Genomic DNA, 13820 nt, shown 5'->3' on the forward strand with positions numbered 1-13820 from the left:
ATAAATAGTGTGACATCATAATGAAACCAGGTTATACATTTTTCCTTTTGTTTCTTTGCCCAAGAGAAAAAATGTATCTTTTTTCCATATCTTACTTGTATGTTTGGAATTTAACTTAAACATGGCTAGCATTATCCTAGAGCTTCTAGCATACTTGAAAAAGCTTAATTCAGCCTAAACTATGTGGAATAATTGCCAAAATGTGCCACCATTGTGGTGATAAATTTCATATTCCATGCTGTTGCCAGCATCATGAGTAATATTTCTCAAATGCATATTGATAACCAGAAAACAACGATATATGTCTATTTCAACCACAGATATAAATATCCCTTGTCTTAACGGTTTAAAAGAAAAACACCATAGAAAAGCCCAGCAAACAAAGATGTCAAAAGTTCAGCATGGCAGAAAACACAAACAAACAACCTATTTAATAGCAAACAGGTCCATGACAAGTGCGGCGGTTGTGTCCACGTCGACCACAGCGACTGCATCGGTATTTCCCTTTTGGAGGTCTCCAGACCATTGGCACGGGAAATGCTTCTGTTAAAAACTGGCAATCAAAAAGACAATGCTTAAGCAAAATAGAAGCAGATAATGAGTAAATGTTGAGGAAATTGAAAAGAATTATAGAATATGTAACTTGCCTTCACAGGATAGAACGGATAAGGACAATGAATATGAGCATGCCCTATCTCCCGGCAGCGTGAACAGCGCTGTGTCCGCTCCTCTTTGCTTAAAATATCCTTCCACCGTTGCTCTCTCCAGATATCACGACGTGCAGAACTCACTGGAGGAGTTGGAATGGGTTCCTAAAGATTCAAACAAAAATACTGAGTCAATGTAGAGAAAAAAGAGCAATATGTGAGAGAAAACATGAATTAACTAGGTGAAAATGGCAATAAAAGTGTTCAGGGATCAGGGATGTCATTATTTTAAAGGTTTCCTTGCAAAAAGTTTGTATGACAACCTATGAGGATGACGCATTGAAACCATATCATATGTGTTATTTCAAGAATGTCAATGAAGAATCATTAACAAATCAGATTTTGGAACCGAAGTACGCAAATATTAGTGCAGACTGAGACAAGAAGAAAAAAATTAACACTAGATTCTGTGTGCTATCATAAACCAACTTCAAAACTATTTCTCTGTTTCACCAATTTAAGTTTATACTTTAATTGTGCATTATGTGTTTGTAATCACCTAATACATACGCATTGGTATAAAAGAGTACTGGGTTCCATTCTCTGCATTGGCTGAATAACTAGATAGATCCACTTTTGACTCATGCTGTTGTGTTTGCTAATCAATTTTGTACTAGCTTCAAATTTCAGAAGTTAAAATATGTTTAAGTTACAGTTAAACTAAATTACCATAGAAATTATGTCAGCTGACGATCAGCACATGACGTTACTTAAATGATGCAACCATCAATAGATTCTCTTAGACCATATCGAACAAATTAAGATTACCTATGTTCAGCACACGCCACTTGCCGACATAAATAACAAGATTAATAGATTTGAGTGTTTTTCACGTGACATGAAAGGTAAAATCAAGAACCGTTACTCATGTGTCCAAATTGATCCGTATAAAAACCAACAGATCTCACTCCATGTTGGTATATGAGCAACAGGACGCATGCTAGTGTTTGAACAAGATTTGCAATGAGCCGACAAACATGCAATCTAAGATTTTCCAACTTTATTTGTCTAAAACTAACAGATCTTAGTAGATATTAATCACATGAGCGGCAGAAAACATGCTAATATTTGCACTTGATATCAGATCATATTAGGCTAATCAGCATGTAATCCTACTTTATCCTCAAATCATGACCTACCAACTTCTACCAATTATATTACCGGTTTCGAGGAAAAGGCAAAACAAATCCACGCATGTCAAAGCATTTAATGCAAAACATACCCTAGCTTCGGAAGAAGAGTCTTCTGGAATTCCCTGGTGTCCAAAAGTATACAACCACCAAAATCAGTCAGTAACAACAAGTATGCAATAATAAATTTCAGACGATTTGATAAATACAGATACCAGATTCTAAAATTCCTTCGTCAGGTACTATATCTTTCCATTATGATCTAAAACATTAAGCAACAGAAGTCAGATAAAATGTTGACATGGTGGCTACATTTGAACCTTTTACAATTAGTACAACCATGTTCACTGCCTTGAAACTCATTGATATAAAAGAGTACTAATAGATCCACTTTTGACTCAAATCCCGTTGTGTTTGCTGATTAGTTTTGTATTAGCTTCAATATTCAGAAGTTTCAAGTTATAGTTAAACTAAATTACCACAGAAATTATGTCAGCTTACGATCCGCACATGACGTTACCTAAATGATGCAATCGTCAATAGATTCTCTTTTACCATATCGAACAAATTAAGGTAACCTATATTCAGCACATGCCACTAGCCAACATAAATAACTAGATTACTAGAATGAGTGTTCTTGATATGACTTAATCACAATATAAAAGGTAAAATCAAGAAACGTTACTCATGTGTCCAAATTTTATCCGTACAAAACCGACAGATCTTAATCCATGTTAGTATATGAGCAACAGGACACGTGCCGGGCATTTGAACAAGACTCGCGATGAGCCAACAACCATGCAATCTAAGGTTCTCCAAATTTATTTGTCTAAAACCAACAGATCTTGGTAGATATTAACCACTCAAGCAGCAGAAAACATGCTAGTATTTGAACAATGCAGTTGATAAAAGATCATATTCTTCTAATCAGAATGCAATCCTATTTTATCCTCAAATCATGACCTACAAACTTGTACCAACTGTGTTACCGGTTACAAGCAAAAGGCAAAACCACGCCGTGCATGTCAAATCATCTTAGCAAAACATATCCTAACATAGGAAGAACAGCCTTCAAAAATTCCTTGGTGTCAAAAAAGTATATAACCTCCAAAGTCAGTTAGTAACAACTATGCACTAATAGATTTCAGACGATTTGATAAGTACAGATAGCAGATTATAAAATTTCTTAGTCAGGTACTGGATTTTTCCATTATGACCTAAAACGTTAAGCAACAAAAGTCAGATAAAATATTGACAAGGTAGCTACATTTGAACATTTTGCAATTAGTAGAATTGTGTTCATTGTTTTTTTTTTTTTCTTTTTACAACTCACACAACTTCGGCAGAAGCAAATCGCTGCCACACACTAGCAGGCAACTCTTGCCTGCGATTCAATCCCAAGACGCTGGTGGTTCAATGTTCATTGCCTTGAAGCTCTTGTTTAACCAATTTTACGTGTTTAGATATAGGATACTATAGTGAATTAAAACAATCCACTAGTTAATGAACCAATTAAACAAATTCATCAAAACCCATTCCATATTACCAACTAATATGGGATTATATACCTCAGTTTCAGGTTCTGGGATGTCAGGAACATTGTTTTCATCCACTGGTTGTTGAAGCTTCAAATCATCATCAGCCATTGCCACCAAAGTTAAGTTGTCTACGGAAATTAAGGTGTGTAGTGCGAAACTGGAGATGGGAAGGAGGGGTTAATAAAGAATTCATTGAGGAAGAACAGAATCCCTCCCGATAGAACACGTGGAGACAATGCTGGTGGCGAAGGAAACGTGGAAGGAGATGATTCAAAAGGCAAGAAATTGATTCCTTCTGAGTACAGCTCGGATTTTACTAGGATTAGTTTGGTTCTTGAATTTTCAGTTTATATGAGACAAAAAAGAGTAAAAGCAGATGAGTTGTATTCATAAAGGGAGTAAAAGCAAAGCTACAAATTTTGAGGCCATGGATGGCAATATTTAGCACCAAGGAAAAACTCAGAAACCAGCCGTTACTGGTTTTTCAAAAGAATGGTGGTCTATGGTCAAAACGGAAACGTCAGTGGCGGTTACTTCTTATTGATATACCCCACGCCCCGGCAGTGGCCCTGGCGCCTCACAAACAATTAAATATTGGGCAAATCCTTAATTAATCTATTCGAAAAGCGAAACAAATATATTACAGGGAAAAGGCATGTCCATGGAATTATATGTGATGCTATATATGAGTTTTAGTTCAAGTTAGTCGGCTTTTCTCTACATTTTTCCATTTTTTAATTTCTTCCTCTTTAATTTAATTCTATTTGTTTAGATATCTTTGTATCCAGCTCCGTTGTAATTTACATGTATACTTTGATTATAGCATTAGCGTAAATTTTTTTTAAAAAAGAACAGATTTAAAACATATAAGTAGTGATGTTGTATATCCAATTTTATGAAACTCAATTTTCTCTTCAGGTAATGTAAATTTTGTATAATATAGTATGAATTATTTTCATGTTAAAAATTAATATGGGTAGAACTAAATACAATCGAGATATAGTCAACTCTCTCTATAATAATCACATGTTAAAATAATTAAATTTTTAGTACAATTAATTTTTATGTTTTATTTTAATTTTCTAGACAAGTTTTTCACTTATAACAGCAACCTCTTTAATTATGAAATATATTCTTTATTAAATTAGTTCCTATAATAACATGTTGTTTAAACTTTTAAGTATGATTATAGCTATTTCATATAAACAAGTCTTTTCATTATAATTTATTAAATGAAATAATATTCGTGAGTGAAATTCAAGATATCAATTCAATAAATTATTTAAGTTTCTAATTAAATATTCTACTATAAATTTGGAGCATTATAAACTTATAAATTGATTACTTGAATTTAATCGTTTGTGATAAATTAATTAATTTAATTTCAGAACTCATACTAATTAATTAAACTTTTTAGACTTATGAACATTAAAATTAATTACATGAAAGAATGTAAAAGTAAAATATGCATAAAAGCAATAATCCATGCACTTGTTATATGTGTTTTAATTTTGTTGATTTACTTCCTACTTTTTTTTTTAATATCATTCTCACTTTATTTTATTTGATAAAATTCACAGTATGATAGATAAATTTACAACAATCTGTCTGTTGTTATAAATGTGTAACAATTACTTTTCTATAATAGACAAAATCTTCGTGAACAAATGGGTTGTTAAAAGAAAAAGTTACTATATCTATATTATACTCATCTATATATCTCTTATTAAGTCATCTGAGCACCAACTTAGTTGAGAAATGACACATTCTTTCTGCAAAGTAAATTATAAAATCATTAGTAAGGTTTTATTTTTTTATTTTTTATATTGGGTAAATTACACTATCGGTGAACCAACTTTTGTATTTAAACTTTAGCCAGAGTAATATCATGTGTTTGAAAATGAAAATGCAAGGGTTGAAATTTTCTAGCATTTCAAATATGTTCTGAAATGATTTACAGAGAATGTTTAGATGAGGTTGCCAAACCAAGTTCTTTACGTTGCTCTTCATCCGGCTGCAAGCTTCCTGGAATCGCACCAAATGCTCTTCTAGTTGTTTCAAATCCTAATGCCAGATGGTGAAAATATGCTGAAGTGTCCTCCATGCTTTTCCACAAGTTCAAGGAGACTGATGCAAATTCCTTTGACGAATTTTTCTCCCTTTCTGTTGCAAAGACCTGGTTCAGCTCGGAAACCTTTAAAAACCGCTCCGTGGCTGCCTCCCAAGACAGCTCATATCTCTGTGCATCAGTTAATGGTACAGGCTCCTCACTGAGTGCCTTGCATGTCGCTTCAACAAAACCATTGTCATCGTCATATATTCGACAGTTGGGAAACTGCTTGAAGAAGTCGTTAGAGGGGTGATTGGCACAAACAACAATCTTTCCCATAGCCAATGCTTCGGCTGTGGTTGTGCAAACAACATCTGTCGTGCTAGGATTCAAGAACACTTTATAACTGAAAAGGAAAACAAGTCTTAATTATTGTTAATTGATCCCAGTCCAAGAAAAGAGGGCACGAGGGTGGGAGAACAGAAAGAGGCTTACTCATGGAATAAAGGATCAGCATGATCACGACCCGGATGAACTCTAACTGTCAGTTTCAGCTTGTTAGCAGCTTCTTTAACTTGATCGGAGTCCTCTCCATTGCCGTATAGATCAATCTCAAGACCAGCGAGCTCCTTTTGGTGATTATTAAGTAGTTTAAGTAGCTCCCCATAGCCTTTGTTCCAAATCATCTTCCCAATGTAGTAAGCACCTTTGGTGAAGGCCTGGTGGTTACTGCTATGTTGTTGCTCAAACCTTTCCTTGCCTATCTCAAGGAACTTGGGATTAACTCCATGAACATTGCAGATGATGGATCTGGGGTAATCCTGGGTGGCAGCGGACAACCTAATTACCTGCAATTACATCATGATTGCAATTCAACGAAATTAATTATTATATGTACAATACAAGGAGACAAGGAAATTCAGCTTTCTTCTCCCTCCCAGCTCTCCCTCTGTTTTTCTATTTTTTTTTTCCCTCACTATCACCTGCGTCGACAGTTAAGACTATCCTCTCTATCACATGGTGGCAGTGAGCCTATTCCCATTAGTTCAAAACAATGCATCACCCAAGGTATAGTAAATTACAATAATCTTCTTCCTTAAATAATATATACTGTTTTAACAAGTTTATCCTACCACGCAAGATTGCAAACTTTGTTTAATCCTACAAATATCACAGATCTTTAACAGAAAAGGGGAAAAAGTAAAAATAATTTTTTACAACCAGGATGAAAATCATGACTTATTTACGAAACTTACCTTATGGCAATAGATGCTTACAACCCAACTATTTACATATTTCAGAAAAAATGCTTGGAATTGTCCATTTTTTTCTCTCTTCACATACTCCAAATAATTGGTATGTATTATTCCTATGACAAGGCGGAATTTAGTTTTCCATCTCTTCCCATGATGAAACCATGTGAGGTGCTCAGGTTCCTCAAGGACAGCAATATCTGCCTCTTCATCAGGGATGATTTCTGAGATGTCCCCTACAGGAAGAATGCTTCTTTTATCTACAGCAAACTGCATCACAAGTGGTGTTAAAAAATACCATCAGATTATTATTATGCTACTCAAATTCAATGATGGTTTTAATGTCTAAACAACCACTGTAGACATACAGCAAAATGCTACACAAGTACAAATAGGTTCTACCAGATTAGCATTCTGGTAGACACAAATAGCTAAAAACTAGGTACATTTTAACTTTTTAACTCACCACTCATCACTTAGAAACATTAGGGAGTTTGAATTTTAAATTATCAGAAAATGTTTAATAAAAGATAATATGCCGACAAGCGTACCAAGTAAATAAAAGCATTAATAGTTCAGGAAAAGTTTAGATATGATTACCTTTCCTTTATAAAAGCCTACTATGTAAACAAAAGCCTGCTACAATTACCTTTCCAGGATAAAACCGTATGACGAAACCAGATATAAATGCAGTCCTCTCCTCTAGCCATTGACGAATAAACGATTCTTGCTCTGAGGGTGAACCAAAGGTGGTGTTGTTTGGGTATACTAGTTTTTGATCTTTTAAGGATAGCCAAGGGATCACCAATGTGACCTTTCTCTCTCCATCTTTGGCAAGATAAGCAGCGCGAAACAAAGGGTTAACTGCAGTTCCGGTCATCCATGGCAGACTTGCTGTGGTAAAAATTGCTATATGCTGCTTTCTATCCATTCAGTCATCAACTTTAAGTTTTTAGCCAACAATTTCAGCACGGAACCAATGCAGGCAGCTTATAAAACAGATAGGTTGGCTTTTCCAAAACACGAAGTAATGTCTACAACAGCATCAATAACAACACAAGTATTAGCTGAAATGCAAAAGAAATTTGGAACAAGAGTCAAGAAATCAAAATAATCTTGCCTAAAATATAAAAGCTAATAATTAAATAGGAATTTCTATGAAGTGTGAATAAAGCTAATTTCAAATCCATACCACAAGAAGGAAGAAGTAAAAGTATCCATATTCCTACCCATAGCTTAAATTAAGCTAGCATTTTGCTTTTGATTATTTAAATAATCAGATTAGCTCCCTATTCAGCAGAAATGATGTGAAAGGTGAGTCCCAAAACCAATTGATACTAAGGTCCTTCCTCGCCAAGAAATCATATTAATGAAGATCTAAACAATAGAAAGACAGGATTCTTTGACGATCTTAATCAATGGCCTGAATTATCAACTAAGAAGCTTCAACAGAGGGGAAAAAATAGAGAGATGCGAGAATAGCTGCCAGCACGGAATCATGAGAATAAAGAAATTCAGAGAGATTCCGTTTTCAAGTATCACAATCTAATCTTCCTTCTTATTCTGTGTTAGATTGAAGAATGAAACAGATTGCTGAAAAACAAAAGTTAAGATGAGTTACCTGTATTTTTCTTTTCTGTTTCTGAATGGAACTTCCCGCAACTTCCAGAGTTGAACTTTGTGGGAAATGAGAATTGAGGAAACAGAACAGTTTTGACCAATAGGATAAGTTAGTAGGAAAAAGAATATGCTTTGGGTCCATCTATTTGTTTATTTATCTACCTTTTCTACAAGCTATTGAGGGTTATATTTGCTGAATATGCTAAAAAAAATTACATCATTCATCTTTTTAATTAATAAATTTTTATTTATAAAATTAAATAATTATTACAAATATCATTATTTTTAGAATAATATGTAATAAAAATATAAATATACTTAAAAGAAGAATTGGACCTAAGATTTATGGCCATCTAACTAAATGAGCTAATGTATTAACAACAGAAAATAAAAAATACAAATGTAAGTAAGAGAGGAATCAAACTCAAGACTTAAGAATAAAACCACTAATATTTATCCATTTGACCAAAGGAGCTGCTGTGTCAACTTATTTATCTAAATATCTCATAAAGTGGCTCATTTCTCTAATTTTTTTTTCGGTATTTTCAACAAATTTAGCCGGATAACAAGTTTATAGTTGTGGAATTTATTTATTTATTTTTGGCTTTAACTTTTTAACATTTAAATTTATTGTCAAATTAGATTTTTGGGGGTTTGTTTGGTAGATAATTAAAAAATTAAATCAATTGAAAATTAATATTTTTAATAATTTAATTTTTAAAATTAATCTAAAATAAAACAATCAGTTATAATTATTTCTCTAATAGAAAATAATAAGTAGACTATTTATTACTTAATGGAGAATATGTCCAATTAATTCAATTTTATTTTATTTATTCTAATATTATATTATCCTATAAAAATTTTATGTTTAAAATTTGATTTTTGTTTAGAATAAGGTAAAACATTTAAAAATTAATAATAAATTATAGAATATATATTTTTATAATTTAAAATTTAATTATATTCTGTAATTAATTTTAAGTAATATATCAAACAATTTTTAACTTAAATTCAGCACTTAAAATTTTAATACTTGAGTTTTCAGCACTTACTTTTTAAATTTCACCTTAGTTAAATTTGGTTCTTAATTCTCTAAAAGTAGTCGAATTTGACTATCAACATTTCAAAAAGAATTGTATTGATTTTTAACAGAGTACTAACTAAAACATTAAATTTTTAAACATGATAGTCTGCATAACAATCCACGTGTAATTCATTTTTTAAAATTTTTAAGAACTATTTATAATTTTGAATTTTTTTATAATTTTTAAACTATTTGTTAACATGACATGGAATACAAATAGTGTCATGTTAGCATAAAATGCACGTCAACTGTCACATGGGTTGTCAAGCAAATACCGTTCAAAATTTAATATTTTAGTCAACATTTCTATAAAAGAAAAGGTGTCTAACTCTTTTTAAAAATTAATAATTAAATTTAACTAAAATAATAATAATTAAGTTGATGAAAAAAATAAACATTAAAAATTAAATTTATCATTATACCTTTATTTTTTAAATAAAATAAATAAATATTTTATTCTTACATTTTCATTTATTTTATTTATAATTTTAAGCGAGTATTACTCATTGTTTATGTCTTACTTGGGTTGGATATGAATATTAATAATGATGTATGTTATTATATTTATTTTTTATATAATATTTAGAATTACCTATAATTATTCTTTAATTTTAAATAAAAATAATACATTTTAATATACTTGAGCTCAAATTTTTCTACACCAATAAAAATATCAATATAAGCTAAAACTTAATCTGCGTATTGCTTTGCTTTTTGGTAAGGAATGCAATGCTTTCCTTTTAATTTTATTTTGCTTTGCTTTTAAGGTTTATTTGTTTATCTCACGCACATGTATATTATATAGTTTAATTTTGTTCTAAGTATCAGATTTAACTTAATTTCACTCATAATCTTTTACATTTAAGAAAACAAAAGATTAGTACCTGTATATTTTTCATTTATTAAATTTCAAACTATGAAATACTTATTATTTTTATAATTTAATACTATATATTCAATCTTTTTATTTTTCAATGATATATTTAAGCTCTATTTATGAAGTCAACTAAAATTTAATATTTTTAACAATTTAATTTTTTAAATAAAACCCACAATTAAATTACAAGATGGAATTTTGATACCTTAACTTTTTTTTTTTGTAATAAATGGTATCCAAAACTTTTTTTTCTCACATTGTTAAATCTATTTTTAAAAAACAAAAGCTTAACCCACATATCGATATTTAAATTATACTCTCTTTTTCTCATTTTAATACTTATAGCAATACTTAAAGCTATTTTTTCCCAATACAATACCTTTGTTAGTCATTAAAGAATAAGATAACCGATTAAAAATATGGATGTGACAAAAAAGAAAAAAAAAGGCTTTATTTTCTCTTATATATTTTTTCTTTTTTTCTTTCTTTCTTCATATCTAGAACAATGGTCAAATTAGTCAAGTTACCAACTTTCGGTTTGACTACTTCATCCAGTTCAGTCAAATAATTTATTTAAAAATTCATGAAAATAAAAATAATTTAAAAATAGAGAAGATTAGTTCATTTTTTTTTAACTTAGTTCAATTGGTTTGTATCAATACGAAGGTCAATTAGTTCAACCCCTATCTTTGGACAGTACCTCAACTAGTTCCCGGTCTTGTTGGTTTGATTCTGAAAATACTATTTTTGATCAATGAAATAACTTTTTCAATTTTGTTAGGTCGAGCAAGCAAGAGGTGAAATTCAGAAACAAAATTAATTGTTGCGTCTCGACCTCGGAAGGGCAAATTTCGAGCGTTTTTTGTATTGCCATATATTATAAAGGAAAAAATAGAAAAAAAAAAAAACAAAGAGTGAGAAATAATGTAATTTTTTTGTTTATTCATGAATTTGTATTCTTACGGTGTGAATAGTCACGAGAAATCACCCTAAACTTTTATGCAATAACAAATATCTATATCATCCACATTATCTTCATTACTTATTCTAAGTTTTTATTAAATTGGTGTTGAGGGTCAACCTGACACCAACTTAGTTATGAATTATTAAAATATCCTTTCATATACAAAAGAAATTATATTTCTATGATATTTTTAAAAAATATAATAAATCAATAAAAAAGATAATATTAAGTTTTAAACCTAAAATAACTAAACAATTAACTTTAACATTGTAATCAAATTAATTTTTATGTGCATTTTTAATATTTATATTTATTATATTTTTTTCACCCACGTATTAATATAATATTGTTCATAAAACTACTTTTATATATATACTTAACGGATTAAATTTTATACAACAAACAAATAATTAAACATTATCATTCGCTATAAAATTTGCGTTTAAATATTATCATTATAGAACCTTTGAAAAATAAAGAAAATACAATTTTAAATTTAACATTAATAAAGTACGGTTGAGATATCAGCTTAGATGAACCACAGGCGTACGTGCAATTTGGGGCACGTGTGAAGGACACAGGTACCGGACCAATGTTTTATTTTATTTAAGCTTAAACGTATAAAAAGTTCTTTATTTTTTTTACATTTAATTGAGTACTTAAATTTTCAAAATGCATAAAAAAAATGTTCTCAAAATTTTCAAAGAAAAGTAATTAAGCTCTTCTTTTTTTTTTCATTTAATTGGGTATTTGAACTTTTAAAATGCATTAAAAAGGCTATTAAACTTAAAAAAAGAAGAAGCAATTAAGCACCCACTTTTTTTTACACTCAATTGAGTATTTGAACGGTTAAAATACATAAAAAAGACTCTTTGATCATTAACTTTAATAGTTGACTGTTAAATTTAATTGCCCTTAATTTTTTCAGTTAAAGCCATCCGTGTGACAATCATGATGTGACATGTGGTAAAAATTATAAAATAAAAATATTAAATTTCAATAAAAAATTAAAATTTATTAAAGATTAAAAAATTATAAACTCATTAAAAGACCCTTTAACCATTAACTTTAATCATTAATCGTTAAAGTTAACGCCCCTAATTTTTTTCAATTAAAACTATCACATGTTGCACTATGTGCAACATGTAGTGAAAAATGATAAAAATAAAATCAATAAAATTATAGAAAATATAAAATACCTCTTTTGATATGATGATTTTTATATATTTTTATAAATTTTATATTTCTTTATATTTTTATAATATTCTTACGACTTTATAAATTTTTATATTTCTATATATTTTATAAATTTTCATGAATTTTATAAAATTTTACAATTTTTAATAATTTTTATAAATTTTTGTTTCTAATTTATAATAAAATTTAAGTATTTTTTATTTTTATTTAAATTTTGTTGTCTTTGTGTCGAAGATGAACCTTCTTCTTGCATATCATCATCACTTGGTTCTTCTACTTTTGTGGTGGTCTGTAGTATTTTTCCCAAATTTTCATTTTCCGATTGGGATGATAATTCCTCAGATTCTTCAGTCTCAGATCTGGTTTCTTCTGAACTTGAGCTTTTGTCAGATTCATCACTGGATTCTTGATATTGGATGACCGAAATCTTTGGAGTCGAAGATTTTACATAATCCTTTAAAAGTTTTTATAAAGGATTTTGTTCTTTATCTTCTTGGATCATCAAAGATTTTGGAGTTTGTTTTGGTGGAGAAGTTGGTGGCGTCTTTTCTTCAGAAACTGGTCTTTTTCCCAGTTTTTTCTGGGTTTGTTCTTCCTTCTGGTCACTAGGTTCAGTAACCATTTGCTCTGCAATCATCTTTTCTTTCTTTTTTGCTTGCTGTTTTTTGATTTCTAGGAAGATTTCATACGTACTTGGTTTAGTACGTTTGGGAGGTTCTGGGAAAGTAATCTGTACACCTTTTGCGGGGAGTAGATTATGTTTTCTGACGGAAGGAAACAATTCAATTGTTTCTCGTCTTGGTGCAGGTTCAGGAATCTTTCCCGTCTCTTGGAGAGTCTTGATTTGGTCTTTGAGTTTCTGAATTTCTTTTTCTCTTTGTGCCAGGTGAGAAAAGAAATCTTGTCCAGGTGTTGCTGGTTGCTTTGCTACTTCATCCAGTCTTTTTTGTAATAACTGGATCAGATCTCTGATCATCTTTGTGTTGTCATCCATTTTGGATTCAACTTTTGAGATCTTTGAATCAATCTTTTTCAAAATGTGATTTTGAGCAATGGCATTTTCAGTTTGCCAATTGAGGGTAGCTTCTGCAGCACTGATCTTTGGTGGTGTTCCCGGAGTACTGGTTTGTATTTTTGACGAAATTTTTGGGGCATGGACATAATTTTCACTTGAGTATTCTTCAAGTGGTGGAAACTCTTTGTCATATGACATTGTCGAGGTTATTGGTTTAATCATGCAGGCAGTGGGGATTGGGTCTTGTGGTTCAAGAAAATCTGGGTTCTTTTTTACCCATTTGTTTATTTTCTTGTAACATGGTAAGGAGAAAGGTTTTGGTGTTTTGGATTGCTTTTCAGGAGATGGAAAATCTGTCTTAGAAGGAGGAGGAGAATATGGT

At 30.6% G+C, this 13820-nt stretch overlaps 2 protein-coding genes across 2 annotated transcripts; both read right to left on the minus strand.

Moving 5' to 3' along the window:
• Positions 1-262: 262 nt before the first annotated feature.
• LOC108473013 (uncharacterized) lies at positions 263-4059 on the minus strand. The gene is made up of 4 exons (XM_017774584.2): positions 3406-4059; positions 1930-1962; positions 648-812; positions 263-553 (listed from the first exon to the last, which is right to left on the minus strand). The coding sequence occupies exons 1-4, from the start codon at positions 3481-3483 to the stop codon at positions 431-433; spliced, it is 399 nt and encodes a 132-aa protein (XP_017630073.1). The 5' UTR covers positions 3484-4059; the 3' UTR covers positions 263-430.
• Positions 4060-5159: 1100 nt separating this feature from the next.
• LOC108470808 (digalactosyldiacylglycerol synthase 2, chloroplastic) lies at positions 5160-8460 on the minus strand. Its single transcript, XM_017772285.2, has 5 exons — positions 8300-8460; positions 7328-7712; positions 6682-6948; positions 5921-6273; positions 5160-5831 (listed from the first exon to the last, which is right to left on the minus strand). Exons 2-5 carry the CDS (start codon positions 7607-7609, stop codon positions 5330-5332), a joined length of 1404 nt encoding a protein of 467 aa, XP_017627774.1. The 5' UTR covers positions 7610-7712; positions 8300-8460; the 3' UTR covers positions 5160-5329.
• Between the last annotated feature and the right edge of the window lie 5360 nt (positions 8461-13820).

This window comes from Gossypium arboreum, chromosome 11 (genome assembly GCF_025698485.1).
Source record: "Gossypium arboreum isolate Shixiya-1 chromosome 11, ASM2569848v2, whole genome shotgun sequence".
Lineage (NCBI taxonomy): Eukaryota > Viridiplantae > Streptophyta > Magnoliopsida > Malvales > Malvaceae > Gossypium > Gossypium arboreum.